Source organism: Pseudophryne corroboree, chromosome 1 (assembly GCF_028390025.1).
Source record: "Pseudophryne corroboree isolate aPseCor3 chromosome 1, aPseCor3.hap2, whole genome shotgun sequence".
Taxonomy (NCBI): domain Eukaryota; kingdom Metazoa; phylum Chordata; class Amphibia; order Anura; family Myobatrachidae; genus Pseudophryne; species Pseudophryne corroboree.
In genome coordinates this window covers 274,526,230-274,540,153 of record NC_086444.1, presented here as the reverse complement: position 1 = coordinate 274,540,153, position 13,924 = coordinate 274,526,230, and the positions used below count along the sequence as shown (strand labels likewise).

The 13,924-nt window shown below is 46.4% G+C and overlaps 1 protein-coding gene across 1 annotated transcript in view; it reads left to right on the top strand.

The window, feature by feature from the left end:
- Window positions 1–13,924, top strand: part of LOC135064304 (trichohyalin-like) — a 242,588-nt gene that overhangs the window by 207,852 nt on the left and 20,812 nt on the right. The window contains exons 22-25 of the mRNA XM_063964273.1: window positions 676–905; window positions 1,077–1,215; window positions 1,847–1,930; window positions 12,857–13,059. Of these exons, the coding sequence (XP_063820343.1) occupies window positions 676–905; window positions 1,077–1,215; window positions 1,847–1,930; window positions 12,857–13,059 (656 nt within the window). The remainder of the gene's footprint in view (window positions 1–675; window positions 906–1,076; window positions 1,216–1,846; window positions 1,931–12,856; window positions 13,060–13,924) is intronic.

Genomic DNA, 13,924 nt, shown 5'->3' with positions numbered 1-13,924 from the left:
GAGTTATACGTGTGATTGGTGTAGCTGGTATGAGTCTTACCCGGGATTCAAAATCCTTCCTTATAGTGTCAGCTCTTCCGGGCACAGTGTCCTAACTGAGGCTTGGAGGAGGGTCATAGGAGGAGGAGCCAGTGCACACCAGATAGTCCTAAATCTTTCTTTAGATGTGCCCAGTCTCCTGCGGAGCCGTCTATTCCCCATGGTCCTTACGGAGTTCCCAGCATCCACTACGGACTACGAGAAATAGAATTACCGGTGAGTAAATTCTTATTTTAACAATAGATAGAGATTCCTTTTAAGATCCACAAAACCTGAAATGGATCTTGTTTATATGGGGAACCTCCTAGTTCTGTAGCTTATTCCTGCAAGTGTTAGCTGACGTTCTGATAAATGTCTTGCACTAGGCGGTATAACAGAGGTTACTCAGAAACTCAGTCCTTGTGAGGTTTATCATGACTCTCTTTCCAGCATAGAACGCCATATGCTTCATTCTCTCCTGTCCAGTGGAAGTAAATAATATGGTAGTTCTACAACCCCTTTAGTTCAAAAGTGATATTTTGGGTATTGAGAGCTAGCACAGTCTTGTTAACCCCGTCCTATAGCCGGAATAATTAGCATTGTCTTCCAGAAAAAACATAAATCATGGAGAGAGAAAGTGATTTGATGATTTTTTAGGAAAAGGAGCGGGACATTGAGCGCCTGAAGCTGAGGATGCAGCAGCTGGAGGAAGAGCAGCATGTGCTCAGGGCTGAAAAGAATGAATCGATATTCAGAGAGAGGGAGGCACTGGCTCAGGCTGAGCGAGCTGAAAGGGCCCTGGCCAGGGAGATCAGTGCGGCTTGTGAGCGTATCCAGTGCACTACCGGGAAGCCTAACATTCAAAGCCCATCGCGGAGCAAACATGGGTAAGTGACCGCTCATAGATGACAAAAGATTTGTGAAGTAGTTGGAGAAGAGCAGAGATTGGGAGAAGAGATTGTATCCCCAATGCTGTGTAGCAGTGCCGACTCCTGGATTACAGTGGTACATATAGTGTGATTCAGTGTATGATTCACAGAGCAATCTCTCTCTTGCAGAAGCCCCTCTCGTCTTTCCACCAACCAAGCGTTACATATGCTGCATGGAGTAAGTGAGGAGACCAACCAGCTATTTCATGAATTACATCATGAAGTGGAAGCACAAAAGCGCGCTATCCTACATGTGCAAAGAGAGAAGGCGAGTACACTGGGGGCTACCATAGGGGAAAGGGGCATAGACCCACTAAGCAACATGCATGTGTTTGCTTTAAAAACTATGTATACAAATGTGAAAGCCCTCGCTCACTCACTCACTTACTGACTCATCACTAATTCTCTTACTTCCCGATATGTTAGGAAGATAAAATGTAACATAGGTGTCCTTGGAGGTAGGAGTGGGAGGAAGTAATCAGTAGGCAGGAGAGGCAGCGTGCATTAGCAGAGAGAAGAGGATGGGAGTGTAAACGCAGATAAGGTCAGAAATGTAAATGGGGCATTTGTTGGTTACATTTCAGGGGGGTCAGTATAAAAAGCCGGCGGTCAGTATACCGACACCGGCATCCCGATAGCGGCATTGCTGACAAGGGTGCGCAGGGTATCCTAACCAACCTCCCCTCCCTACCCCCTAATCCTAACCCTCCCTGTCCACAGCCTAACCCTAACCTCCCCTATTGGTGCCTAATCCTAACCCCCCTCCCCTTTCTGCAGCCTAACCCCAGCCTCCCCCACCCCACAGCCTAACCCCCCCGGAGTGTGCCTAATGTGAAAAAGTGTTCCATGGCACCCACTAGTTGTATTTGGAAATAGTTTCTCTTTTGTGTACTGAACAGGAACGTGAGTTACAGCAGCTAAAGGAGCAGTTTCAGCTGGAGAAGGAAAAGGCTCTGGAAATGTTAAAGGAGAGACTCATACAGGTGTGTAGAGTACAGCTACTTCATAACAGACATATCATTTTAGCCATGTTTTACATACTTTACCCAGGGCCAGATTAAGCCTTGGGGGTGCCCGGGGCACTTAAGAGAGGGGGTCTCTGGTAGAGCAGGGGTGTATATTAGATTTCATTGATAAGAAAGTGTTTCAACACAGGTGATTGCAATCATAATTTAAGAAGGAAGTTCAGGTAGAGAGCATTTTGTCCCTCTTGTAATGGGTCATGTCGGGATGTATGGCTTGTGTATATTAAATTTAAACCAATGGTGTACATTAGATTAGAACGAATAGTTAAATAATGCCTGGATACTGTTTATAGCTCCACCTAATTGAAAGACAACTTTTTATAAAATGTACCTGTAGTACAACGAAGGCAACATAAACAACATTAAAATGCACATATAAATCTATAATTCTATCATTTATCTTGTCACATGCAAGAATAGCAGTATCCTCTGTGCTACTTGCACACTGGGACAGGACACAGGAGGACTCCGTGTGTGTGTGCCTCTCTGTTTAGACCCTCAATAGATAGTTTACACAGGGCCCAGACCCCCTGGCAGGGAGGAGGAGAAGCTGGGATCCCTGTGTCACTTACAGCTCTCTCCACCCTCCTATCTCTACTCTGGTCGGTATCTCATGAAACCTGATACTCCCGTGTCTCTGCCTGCACTGCATACTGTACTGCTCACATTCTGGCTGCCTGGTTCTGCTGTTGCATAAGAGGAAAAGCTAGTGATGTCAGTGTGCTCTGGCCGGGAGGCCCCCTGACAAAGGGGGGCCCGGGGTACAGTATGCCCTGCATCCCCCCTTTAACCTGGCTATGACTTTACCGTTTGATTTCTATTAAGTAAGGAACAAACTGGATGGCAGTGGATGCCAATTCCTTATGTCACTTTCAAGTTATTTCAGTGAAAACATGGGTTCTTCTATTTTCATTGAAGAGTACCAACAAATCTGTCCACGTCTGTAATCTGGCCTACATGAGTTCATGCCGTGCTTCTGCATTCAGTGACCGTGACTTCTTGTAACTCCAAACTGGGAGTGTAGGCGCCAATCACACTGAGTCTTCCCAAATATAGCAGTATTATACGCAGTCTAATTATACATAGTAGAAACTGATATGTAAGGTGTTTTCTCTGACGTCCTAGTGGATGCTGGGAACTCCGTAAGGACCATGGGGAATAGCGGCTCCGCAGGAGACAGGGCACATCTAAAGAAAGCTTTAGGATCACCTGGTGTGCACTGGCTCCTCCCCCTATGACCCTCCTCCAAGCCTCAGTTAGATTTTCTGTGCCCGACGAGAAGGGTGCACACTAGGGGCTCTCCTGAGCTCTTTGTGAAAGTTTTAGTTTAGGTTTATTATTTTCAGTGAGACCTGCTGGCAACAGGCTCACTGCATCGAGGGACTAAGGGGAGAAGAAGCGAACTCACCTGCGTGCAGAGTGGATTGGGCTTCTTAGGCTACTGGACATTAGCTCCAGAGGGACGATCACAGGTTCAGCCTGGATGGGTCACCGGAGCCGCGCCGCCGGCCCCCTTACAGAGCCAGAAGAGCGAAGAGGTCCGGAAAAATCGGCGGCAGAAGACTTTCCTGTCTTCAGATAAAGGTAGGCGCACAGCACCGCAGCTGTGCGCCATTGCTCTCAGCACACTTCACACTCCGGTCACTGAGGGTGCAGGGCGCTGGGGGGGCAGCGCCCTGAGACGCAATAAATCGATAGAAAACCTTTTATGGCTAAAATAAATGCATCACATATAACTCCTGGGCTATATGGATGCATTTAACCCCTGCCAAAACATACAAGAAAACGGATGATAAGGACGCCGAGAAAGGGGCGGAGCCTATCTCCTCAGCACACTGGCGCCATTTTCCCTCACAGCTCAGTTGGAGGGAAGCTCCCTGGCTCTCCCCTGCAGTCACTACACTACAGAAAGGGGTTAAAAAAGAGAGGGGGGCACAAATTAGGCGCAGTATAAACAATACAGCAGCTATAAAGGGAAAAACACTTATATAAGGTTATCCCTGTATATATATATAGCGCTCTGGTGTGTGCTGGCAAACTCTCCCTCTGTCTCCCCAAAGGGCTAGTGGGGTCCTGTCCTCTATCAGAGCATTCCCTGTGTGTGTGCTGTGTGTCGGTACGTTTGTGTCGACATGTATGAGGAGAAAAATGATGAGGAGACGGAGTAGAGTGTCTGTAATAGTGTTGTCACCCCCTGGGGGGTCGACACCTGAGTGGATGTACTGTTGAAATTGCGTGACAGTGTCAGCTTTGTATAAAAGACAGTGGTTGACATGAGACAGCCAGCTACTCAGCTTGTGCATGTCCAGACGTCTCATACAGGGGCTCTAAAGCGCCCGTTACCTCAGATACAGACGCCGACACGGATACTGACTCCTGTGTCGACGGTGAAGAGACAACCGTGATTTCCAATAGGGCCACACATTGCATGATTGAGGCAATGGAAAAAGTTTACACTCTTCTGATAATATAAATACCACCAAAAAAAGGGGTATTATGTTTGGTGAGGAAAAACTTCCTGTAGTTTTCCTGAATCTGAGAAATAAAATGAGGTGTGTGATGAGGCGTGGGTTTCCCCCCGATAACAATTGATAATTTCTAAAAAGTTATTGGCAGTATACCTTTTCCCGCCAGAGGTTAGGGTGCGTTGGGAAACACCCCCTAGGGGGGATAAGGCGCTCACACGCTTGTAAGAACAAGGGCTCTACCCTCTCTGGAGATGGCCGCCCTTAGGGATCCTGCTGATAGAAAGCAGGAGGGTATCCTAAAATGTATTTACACACATACTGGTGTTATACTGCGACCAGCAATCGCCTCAGCCTGGATGTGCAGTGCTGGGTTGGCGTGGTCGGATTCCCTGACTGGAAATTTGATATCCTAGATAAGGACAGTATATTATTGCCTATAGAGCAATTAAAAGATGCATTTCTATATATGCATGATGCACAGCGGAATATTTGCCGACTGGCATCAAGTATAAGTGCGTTGTCCAATTATACCAGTAAAGTGGTCAGGTGATGCGGATTCCAAACGGCATTTGGAAGTATTGCCTTAACAAAAAAGGGGATGTACCCCAGGTCGCCTCTCAAAATAAGACGCCGTATTATCAGGCGCAGTCCTGGTTGGCAAGCGGACAAAAGGGTTCCTCTTTTCTGCTCGTGACAGAGGGAGAGGAAAATGGCTGCAGAGATCAGCCAGTTCCAAGGAACAGAAACTCTTTTCCGCCTCTGCCAAGCCCTCAGTATGACGCTAGGGCTTTACAAGTTCAGGCACGGTGGGGTCCCGTTCTCAATGAATTTCAGTGCGCAGTGGGCTCACTCGCAAGTAGACCCCTGGATCCTTCAGGTAATATTTCAGGGGTACAAATTGGAATTCGAGACGTATCCCCCTCGCCATTTCCAAAGGTCTGTTTTACCGACGTCTCCCGCTGACAGGGAGGCAGTTTTGGAAACCATTCACAAGCTGTATTCCCAGCAGGTGATAATCAAGATACCCCTCCTGCAACAGGGAACGGGGTATTATTCCACACTATTGTGGTACCGAAGCCAGACGGCTCGGTGAGACCGATTTTAAAATCTAAAATCTAAAATCTTTGAACACTTGCATACAGAGGTTCAAATTCAAAATTGAGTCACTCAGAGCAGTGATTGCAAACCTGGAAGAAGGGGACTACATGATGTCTCGGGACATCAAGGATGCTTACCTTCATGTCAAAATTTACCCTTCTCACCAAGGGTATTTCAGGTTATGGTACAGAACTGTCACTATCAGTTCGGACGCTGCCGTAGGGATGGTCCACGGCACCCCGGGTCTTTACCAAGGTAATGGCCGAAATGATATCCCTTCGAAGGAAGGAAATTTTAGTTATCCCTTACTTGGACGATTCCCTGATAAGGGTAAGATCCAGGGAACACTTGGAAGTCGGTGTAGCACTATCTCAGGTAGTGTTGCGGCAGCACGATTGGATTCTCAATATTCCAAAATCGCAGCTGGTTCCGACGACTTGTCTTCTGTTCCTAGGGATGATCCTGGACACAGTCCAGAAAGAAGGTGTTTCTCCCGGAGGAGAAAGCCAGGGAGTTATCCGAGCTAGTCAGGAACCTCCTAAAACCGAACCAAGTCTCAGTGCATCAATGCACAAGGGTTCTGGGTAAAAATGGTGGCTTCCTACGAAGCAATCCCATTCGGCAGATTCCACGCAAGACTTTCCAGTGGAACCTACTGGACAAATGGTCCGGGTCGCATCTTCAGATGCTTCAACGGATAACCCTGTCACCGGGGACAAGGGTATCCCTCCTGTGGTGGTTGCAGAGTGCTCATCTTTTAGAGGGCCGCAGATTCGGCATTCGGGACTGGGTCCTGGTGGCCACGGATGCCAGCCTGCGAGGCTGGGGAGCAGTCACACAGGGAAGGAATTTCCAGGGCTTATGGTCAAGCCTGGAGACATCTCTTCATATAAACATTCTGGAACTAAGGGCCATTTACAATGCCCTAAGTCAAGCGAAACCCCTGCTTCAGGGTCAGGCGGTATTGATCCAATCGGACAACATCACGTCAGTCGCCCATGTAAACAGACAGGGCGGCACGGGAAGCAGGGGGGCAATGGCAGAAGCTGCAAGGATTCTTCGCTGGGCGGAAGATCATGTGATAGCACTGTCAGCAGTGTTCATTCCGGGAGTGGACAACTGGGAAGCAGACTTCCTCAGCAGACACGATCTACACCCGGGAGAGTGGGGACTTCATCCAGAAGTCTTCCACATGATTGTGAACCGTTGGGAAAAACCAAAGGTGGATATGATGGCGTCCCGCCTCAACAAAAAACTGGACAGGTATTGCGCCAGGTCAAGAGACCCTCAGGCAATAGCTGTGGACGCTCTGGTAACACCGTGGGTGTTCCAGTCAGTGTATGTGTTCCCTCCTCTGCCTCTCATACCAAAAGTACTGAGAATTATACGGCAAAGGGGAGTAAGAACGATACTCGTGGCTCCGGATTGGCCAAGAAGAACTTGGTATCCGGAACTTCAAGAGATGCTCACGGACGAACCGTGACCTCTACCTCTAAGAAAGGACCTGCTCCAGCAGGGGCCTTGTTTGTTCCAAGACTTACCGCGGCTGCGTTTGACGGCTTGGTGGTTGAACGCCGGATCCTGAAGGAAAAAGGCATTCCAGATGAAGTCATCCCAACCCTGGTCAAGGCCAGGAAGGACGTAACCGCAAAACATTATCACCGCATTTGGCGAAAATATGTTGCGTGGTGGGAGGCCAAGAAGGCCCCTACAGAGGAATTTCAACTGGGTCGTTTCCTCCATTTCCTGCAAACAGGACTGTCTATGGGCCTAAAATTAGGGTCCATTAAGGTTCAATTTTCGGCCCTGTCGATTTTCTTCCAAAAGGAACTGGCTTCAGTGCCTGAAGTTCAGACATTTGTAAAAGGGGTACTGCATATACAGCCTCCTTTTGTGCCTCCAGTGGCACCTTGGGATCTCAATGTTGTGTTGAGTTTCCTAAAGTCACATTGGTTTGAACCACTCACCACTGTGGACTTAAAATATCTCACATGGAAGGTGACGATGCTGTTAGCCCTGGCTTCAGCCAGGCGTGTGTCAGAATTGGCGGCTTTATCATATAAAAGCCCTTATTTAATATTTCATTCTGACAGGGCAGAATTGAGGACTTGTCCTCAATTTCTACCTAAGGTGGTTTCTGCATTTCACATGAAGCAACCTATTGTGGTACCTGCGGCTACTAAGTACTTGGAGGATTCCAAGTTGCTTGACGTGGTCAGGGCCCTGTAAATATATGTTTCCAGGACGGCTGGAGTCAGAAAATCTGACTCGCTGTTTATCCTGTATGCACCCAACAAACTGGGTGCTCCTGCTTCTAAGCAGACGATTGCTCGTTGGATTTGTAGTACAATTCAGCTTGCACATTCTGTGGCAGGCCTGCCACAGCCAAAAATCTTAAAATGCCCACTCCACAAGGAAGGTGGGCTCATCTTGGGCAGCTGCCCGAGGGGTCTCGGCTTTACAACTTTGCCGAGCAGTTACTTGGTCAGGAGCAAATACGTTTGTAAAATTCTACAAATTTGATACCCTGGCTGAGGAGGACCTGGAGTTCTCTCATTCGGTGCTGCAGAGTCATCCGCACTCTCCCGCCCATTTGGGAGCTTTGGTATAATCCCCATGGTCCTTACGGAGTTCCCAGCATCCACTAGGACGTCAGAGAAAATAAGAATTTACTTACCGATAATTCTATTTCTCGTAGTCCGTAGTGGATGCTGGGCGCCCATCCCAAGTGCGGATTGTCTGCAATACTGGTACATAATTATTGTTACCAAAAAATTCGGGTTATTGTTGTAGTGAGCCATCTTTTATAGAGGCTTCTCTATTATCATGCTGTTAACTGGGTTCAGATCACAAGTTGTACAGTGTGATTGGTGTGGCTGGTATGAGTCTTACCCGGGATTCAAAATCCTTCCTTATTGTGTACGCTCGTCCGGGCACAGTATCCTAACTGAGGCTTGGAGGAGGGTCATAGGGGGAGGAGCCAGTGCACACCAGGTGATCCTAAAGCTTTCTTTAGATGTGCCCTGTCTCCTGCGGAGCCGCTATTCCCCATGGTCCTTACGGAGTTCCCAGCATCCACTACGGACTACGAGAAATAGAATTATCGGTAAGTAAATTCTTATTATAAGATCCATATAGCAACTGGGACAAATGGTACTGCATGTAGACTTCGCTATCAAAAATGAATGTTAAATATTCATAATTAATTGTAGAGATTGTATAGAAAAGATATGACCTCCTACTGCCCTCTCATTAGCGTCCCAAGAACATGCCATGTAATAACTCCCAAAAATGGGCCAACCCCCAACTGATTTGTGTTCTGGTCCAGATTTGGGAAAAAGCCTCAATAGCGTGAGTGCGAAATAGGAGAATAGTAATATCAGCAGGATTCCCCATGTTTCATCATCTTACTATGTCTTCTTACTTTTGTATGCCTTTTAGTATAGAAAATACAGTTTTTAGGGTATTTTTAAATTGCTGGTAGCGTACATTTATTTTATACATGAATTGTGTTGGTTGGGATTATGGGATTATTTTTGCAAAGATTTTTGGAGAATGGTGGCAGGCCAGAGAGATGAATCCCAGCAGGACAGAGAGATGAATCCCAGCTGTGTTCTCCTTCCCTCACCCTTATCATAATTGGTTGTATAGACACCTTACAACAGACAAAGAGGGGGGGGGGGGGGGGGGGCAAATCCCCACCCCTAAATCCCCACCCCTAAATCCCCACCCCTAAATCCCCACCCGCACACTGAAAATTACCTGTAACCATCCCTGAACCTATCTGGTAATAAAATTCAGAGAATTAGTCACAAATGTTTGCAAACACATGTTTAGCTGCTGGCTACTTCACGGCATCTCTGATACAGCAGTCCTAACCTACATAATAGCAGTGCCCACATAGGGCCATGTAATTTGTCACAGTAGGCCTCATGATAAAGGCTATTACTAAAACACTTCCAGACAGAGAGCCAACTTACTCGGGAGCCACCCCCAGGATCTCCCATTGGCACTACAAGGAACAGCATGCCTTCCAAATGCTGCTCCCATTCAATGCCTCTTGCACACAAGCAGACAAACAATTTGGAAGCTGCTCAATCATTCCTGGAGATAATTGTATATCAGGTGCTGGAAGGGGGAGGGGTCACAGACAAACAGCAGACAAAGAGGGGAGGGGGGGGCGAATCCCCACCCCTATATTCCCTTCCGCACACTGAAAATTACCTGTAACCATTCCTGAACCATTCTGGTAATATTCAGAGAATTAGTCACAAATGTTTGCAAACACATGTTTAGCTGCTGGCCACTTCACGGCTTCTCTGATACAGCAGTCCTAACCTACATAATAGCAGTGCCCACATAGGGCCATGTAATTTGTCACAGTAGGCCTCATGATAAAGGCTATTACTAAAACACTTCCAGACAGAGAGCTAACTTACTCGGTAGCCACCCCCAGGATCTCCAATAGCACTACAAAGAACAGCATGCCTTCCAAATGCTGCTCCCATTCAATGCCTCTTGCACACAAGCAGACAAACAATTTGGAAGCTGCTCAATCATCCCTGGAGATAATTGTATATCAGGTGCTGGAAGGGGGAGGGGTCACAGACAAACAGCAGACAAAGAGGGGGGGGGCAAATCCCCACCCCTATATTCCCTTCCGCACACTGAAAATTACCTGTATTCATCCCTGAACCTATCTGGTAATAAAATTCAGAGAATTAGTCACAAATGTTTGCAAACACATGTTTAGCTGCTGGCCACTTCACGGCTTCTCTGATACAGCAGTCCTAACTTACATAATAGCAGTGCCCACATAGGGCCATGTAATTTGTCACAGTAGGCCTCATGATAAAGGCTATTACTAAAACACTTCCAGACAGAGAGCTAACTTACTCGGGAGCCACCCCCAGGATCTCCAATAGCACTACAAGGAACAGCATGCCTTCCAAATGCTGCTCCCATTCAATGCCTCTTGCACACAAGCAGACACACAATTTGGAAGCTGCTCAATCATCCCTGTAGATAATTGTATATCAGGTGCTGGAAGGGGGAGGGGTCACAGACAAACAACAGACAAAGAGGGGGGGTGCAAATCCCCACCCCTATATTCCCTTCCGCACACTGAAAATGACCTGTAACCATTCCTGAACCATTCTGGTAATATTCAGAGAATTAGTCACAAATGTTTGCAAACACATGTTTAGCTGCTGGCCACTTCACGGCTTCTCTGATACAGCAGTCCTAACCTACATAATAGCAGTGCCCACATAGGGCCATGTAATTTGTCACAGTAGGCCTCATGATAAAGGCTATTACTAAAACACTTCCAGACAGAGAGCTAACTTACTCGGGAGCCACCCCCAGGATCTCCAATAGCACTACAAGGAACAGCATGCCTTCCAAATGCTGCTCCCATTCAATGCCTCTTGCACACAAGCAGACAAACAATTTAGAGGCTGCTCAATCATCCCTGGAGATAATTGTATATCAGGTGCTGGAAGGGAGAGGGGTCACAGACAAACAGCAGACAAAGAGAGGGGGGTGCAAATCCCCACCCCTATATTCCCTTCCGCACACTGAAAATTACCTGTAACCATCCCTGAACCTATCTGGTAATAAAATTCAGAGAATTAGTCACAATTGTTTGCAAACATATGTTTAGCTGCTGGCCACTTCACGGCTTCTCTGATACAGCAGTCCTAACCTACATAATAGCAGTGCCCACATAGGGCCATGTAATTTGTCACAGTAGGCCTCATGATAAAGGCTATTACTAAAACACTTCCAGACAGAGAGCTAACTTACTCGGGAGCCACCCCCAGGATCTCCCATTGGCACTACAAGGAACAGCATGCCTTCCAAATGCTGCTCCCATTCAATGCCTCTTGCACACAAGCAGACAAACAATTTGGAAGCTGCTCAATCATCCCTGGAGATAATTGTATATCAGGTGCTGGAAGGGGGAGGGGTCACAGACAAACAACAGACAAAGGAGGGGGGGGGGAAATCCCCACCTCTATATTCCCTTCCGCACACTGAAAATTACCTGTAACCATCCCTGAACCTATCTGGTAATAAAATTCAGAGAATTAGTCACAAATGTAGTAATAGCCTTTATCATGAGGCCTACTGTGACAAGTTACATGGCCCTATGTGGGCACTGCTATTATGTAGGTTAGGACTGCTGTATCAGAGAAGCCGTGAAGTGGCCAGCAGCTAAACATGTGTTTGCAAACATTTGTAACTAATTCTCTGAATTTTATTACCAGATAGGTTCAGGGATGGTTACAGGTAATTTTCAGTGTGCGGAAGGGAATTTAGGGGTGGGGATTTGCACCCCCCCCCTCTTTGTCTGCTGTTTGTCTGTGACCCCTCCCCCTTCCAGCACCTGATATACAATTATCTCCAGGGATGATTGAGCAGCTTCCAAATTGTTTGTCTGCTTGTGTGCAAGAGGCATTGAATGGGAGCAGCATTTGGAAGGCATGCTGTTCCTTGTAGTGCCAATGGGAGATCCTGGGGGTGGCTCCCGAGTAAGTTAGCTCTCTGTCTGGAAGTGTTTTAGTAATAGCCTTTATCATGAGGCCTACTGTGACAAATTACATGGCCCTATGTGGGCACTGCTATTATGTAGGTTAGGACTGCTGTATCAGAGATGCCGTGAAGTAGCCAGCAGCTAAACATGTGTTTGCAAACATTTGTGACTAATTCTCTGAATTTTATTACCAGATAGGTTCAGGGATGGTTACAGGTAATTTTCAGTGTGCGGAAGGGAATATAGGGGTGGGGATTTGCACCCCCCCCCCCCCTCTTTGTCTGTTGTTTGTCTGTGACCCCTCCCCCTTCCAGCACCTGATATACAATTATCTCCAGGGATGATTGAGCAGCTTCCAAATTGTTTGTCTGCTTGTATAGACACCTTACATTTATGGTGTATTATAAGTAATGCACAAAAACATGGATATTACCACTGACATGCAAAATACCTGAGGAGTGAAAGTGTTATATATGTGGAAGGAGAGACTTCTCCTTCCACTGTGTAGGACACAAACATAGATACAGAACCACAAAGGCGGAGGGTCTGTTGCATTTACCATAAAGATAATCAGCCATACTGTACATTCAGAATTATATACATTTTTATTTTGGTATTTTACCCTGAGACATTATAAAGTGAGATATTTCCTTGCTTGCGTTGCTTGGCAGATAATTTAGAATGACGCAGCCTGTTCTGACCGGCCCAACTGAAAGACACACGCTTTATTCTGTCATTATATAACCTCTTCCTTTGGTATCCCCTGATGTTGTTTCTCAGGAGCATATAGAAGAAATCACCAATCTGCAGCACGACCAGCTGAGAGACTCCAATGGGGCAAACACCCAGTCTCTGCGGCAGCAGCTCCGGGAGAAGGACAACGAGCTGCGAGCCATACAGAGGAACATGGCCAAGTGGAAAGACGAGACTGCCACAAAGCTTGCTCGGAAATTTGAAGAGGAACTTAATGCAGAACTTGAAAAGTAAGTGATTCAGTTATTTATTCCTTTTAACTCTGTACAGGATTGAATAGATACTTAAATAAAGAGAGAAATAAATTAGCCTATTTATGAAGCCATCAGGGTAATACTAAATTTTGGAGCCATGCGACCACTAATCCACAGGTAATATTTCACCTGCACCATGCATTTTTTTTTAAATGTTTTATTTATAAACACCGATAGTTACAAACGAAACAATAAAACAAATTGTTAAATTGGCATGAAACCCCTACAGCATGTAAACCTTACAAACTGGTAGACAATTAGAGAAACGTTTACACTTATTAAGCCAAAGGATAGTGATAGTTTAAACGTTTAGGTTTTAGCGTATATAGCAGGGCAATGGTGGAGAAAAGGGAGATAACATTGATTAGGGGTGATTGATAAGTACCCGTGTTTGAAGACAGATGGCGCCACTGATGTCAAACCTGTATATCATCATTTAGTGTCATCTGTCAAACAACGACTGTCAGAATTTCAGATAAATTAATTGTGTACTTTTGTTTTGGTAGCTGTTGGAAGTGAGCAAGTTTGAGTTTTTTCTAACTATGGAGACAGTGCAGTACCTATCAGTGATTAGATTCTTGTTTTTGGATGGGAAGACGTGTGAGGAAATCAAAGAAAGGTTGGAAGCCGTTTTTGGGGACCTTTTAGCTTCGATGACAACCATCAGATATTGGTTCAATGAATTCAAGCGTGGTCGCACATCCGTCCTCAATGACGAGCGTCCCGGTAGCCCAATTGAGGTGACTACGGATGAAATGGTCAACAAAATCCATGATATCGTATTGGCAGACCGGCGAGTGAATATCAGAGAGATTGTTGAGATCGTAGGCATCTCATTTGA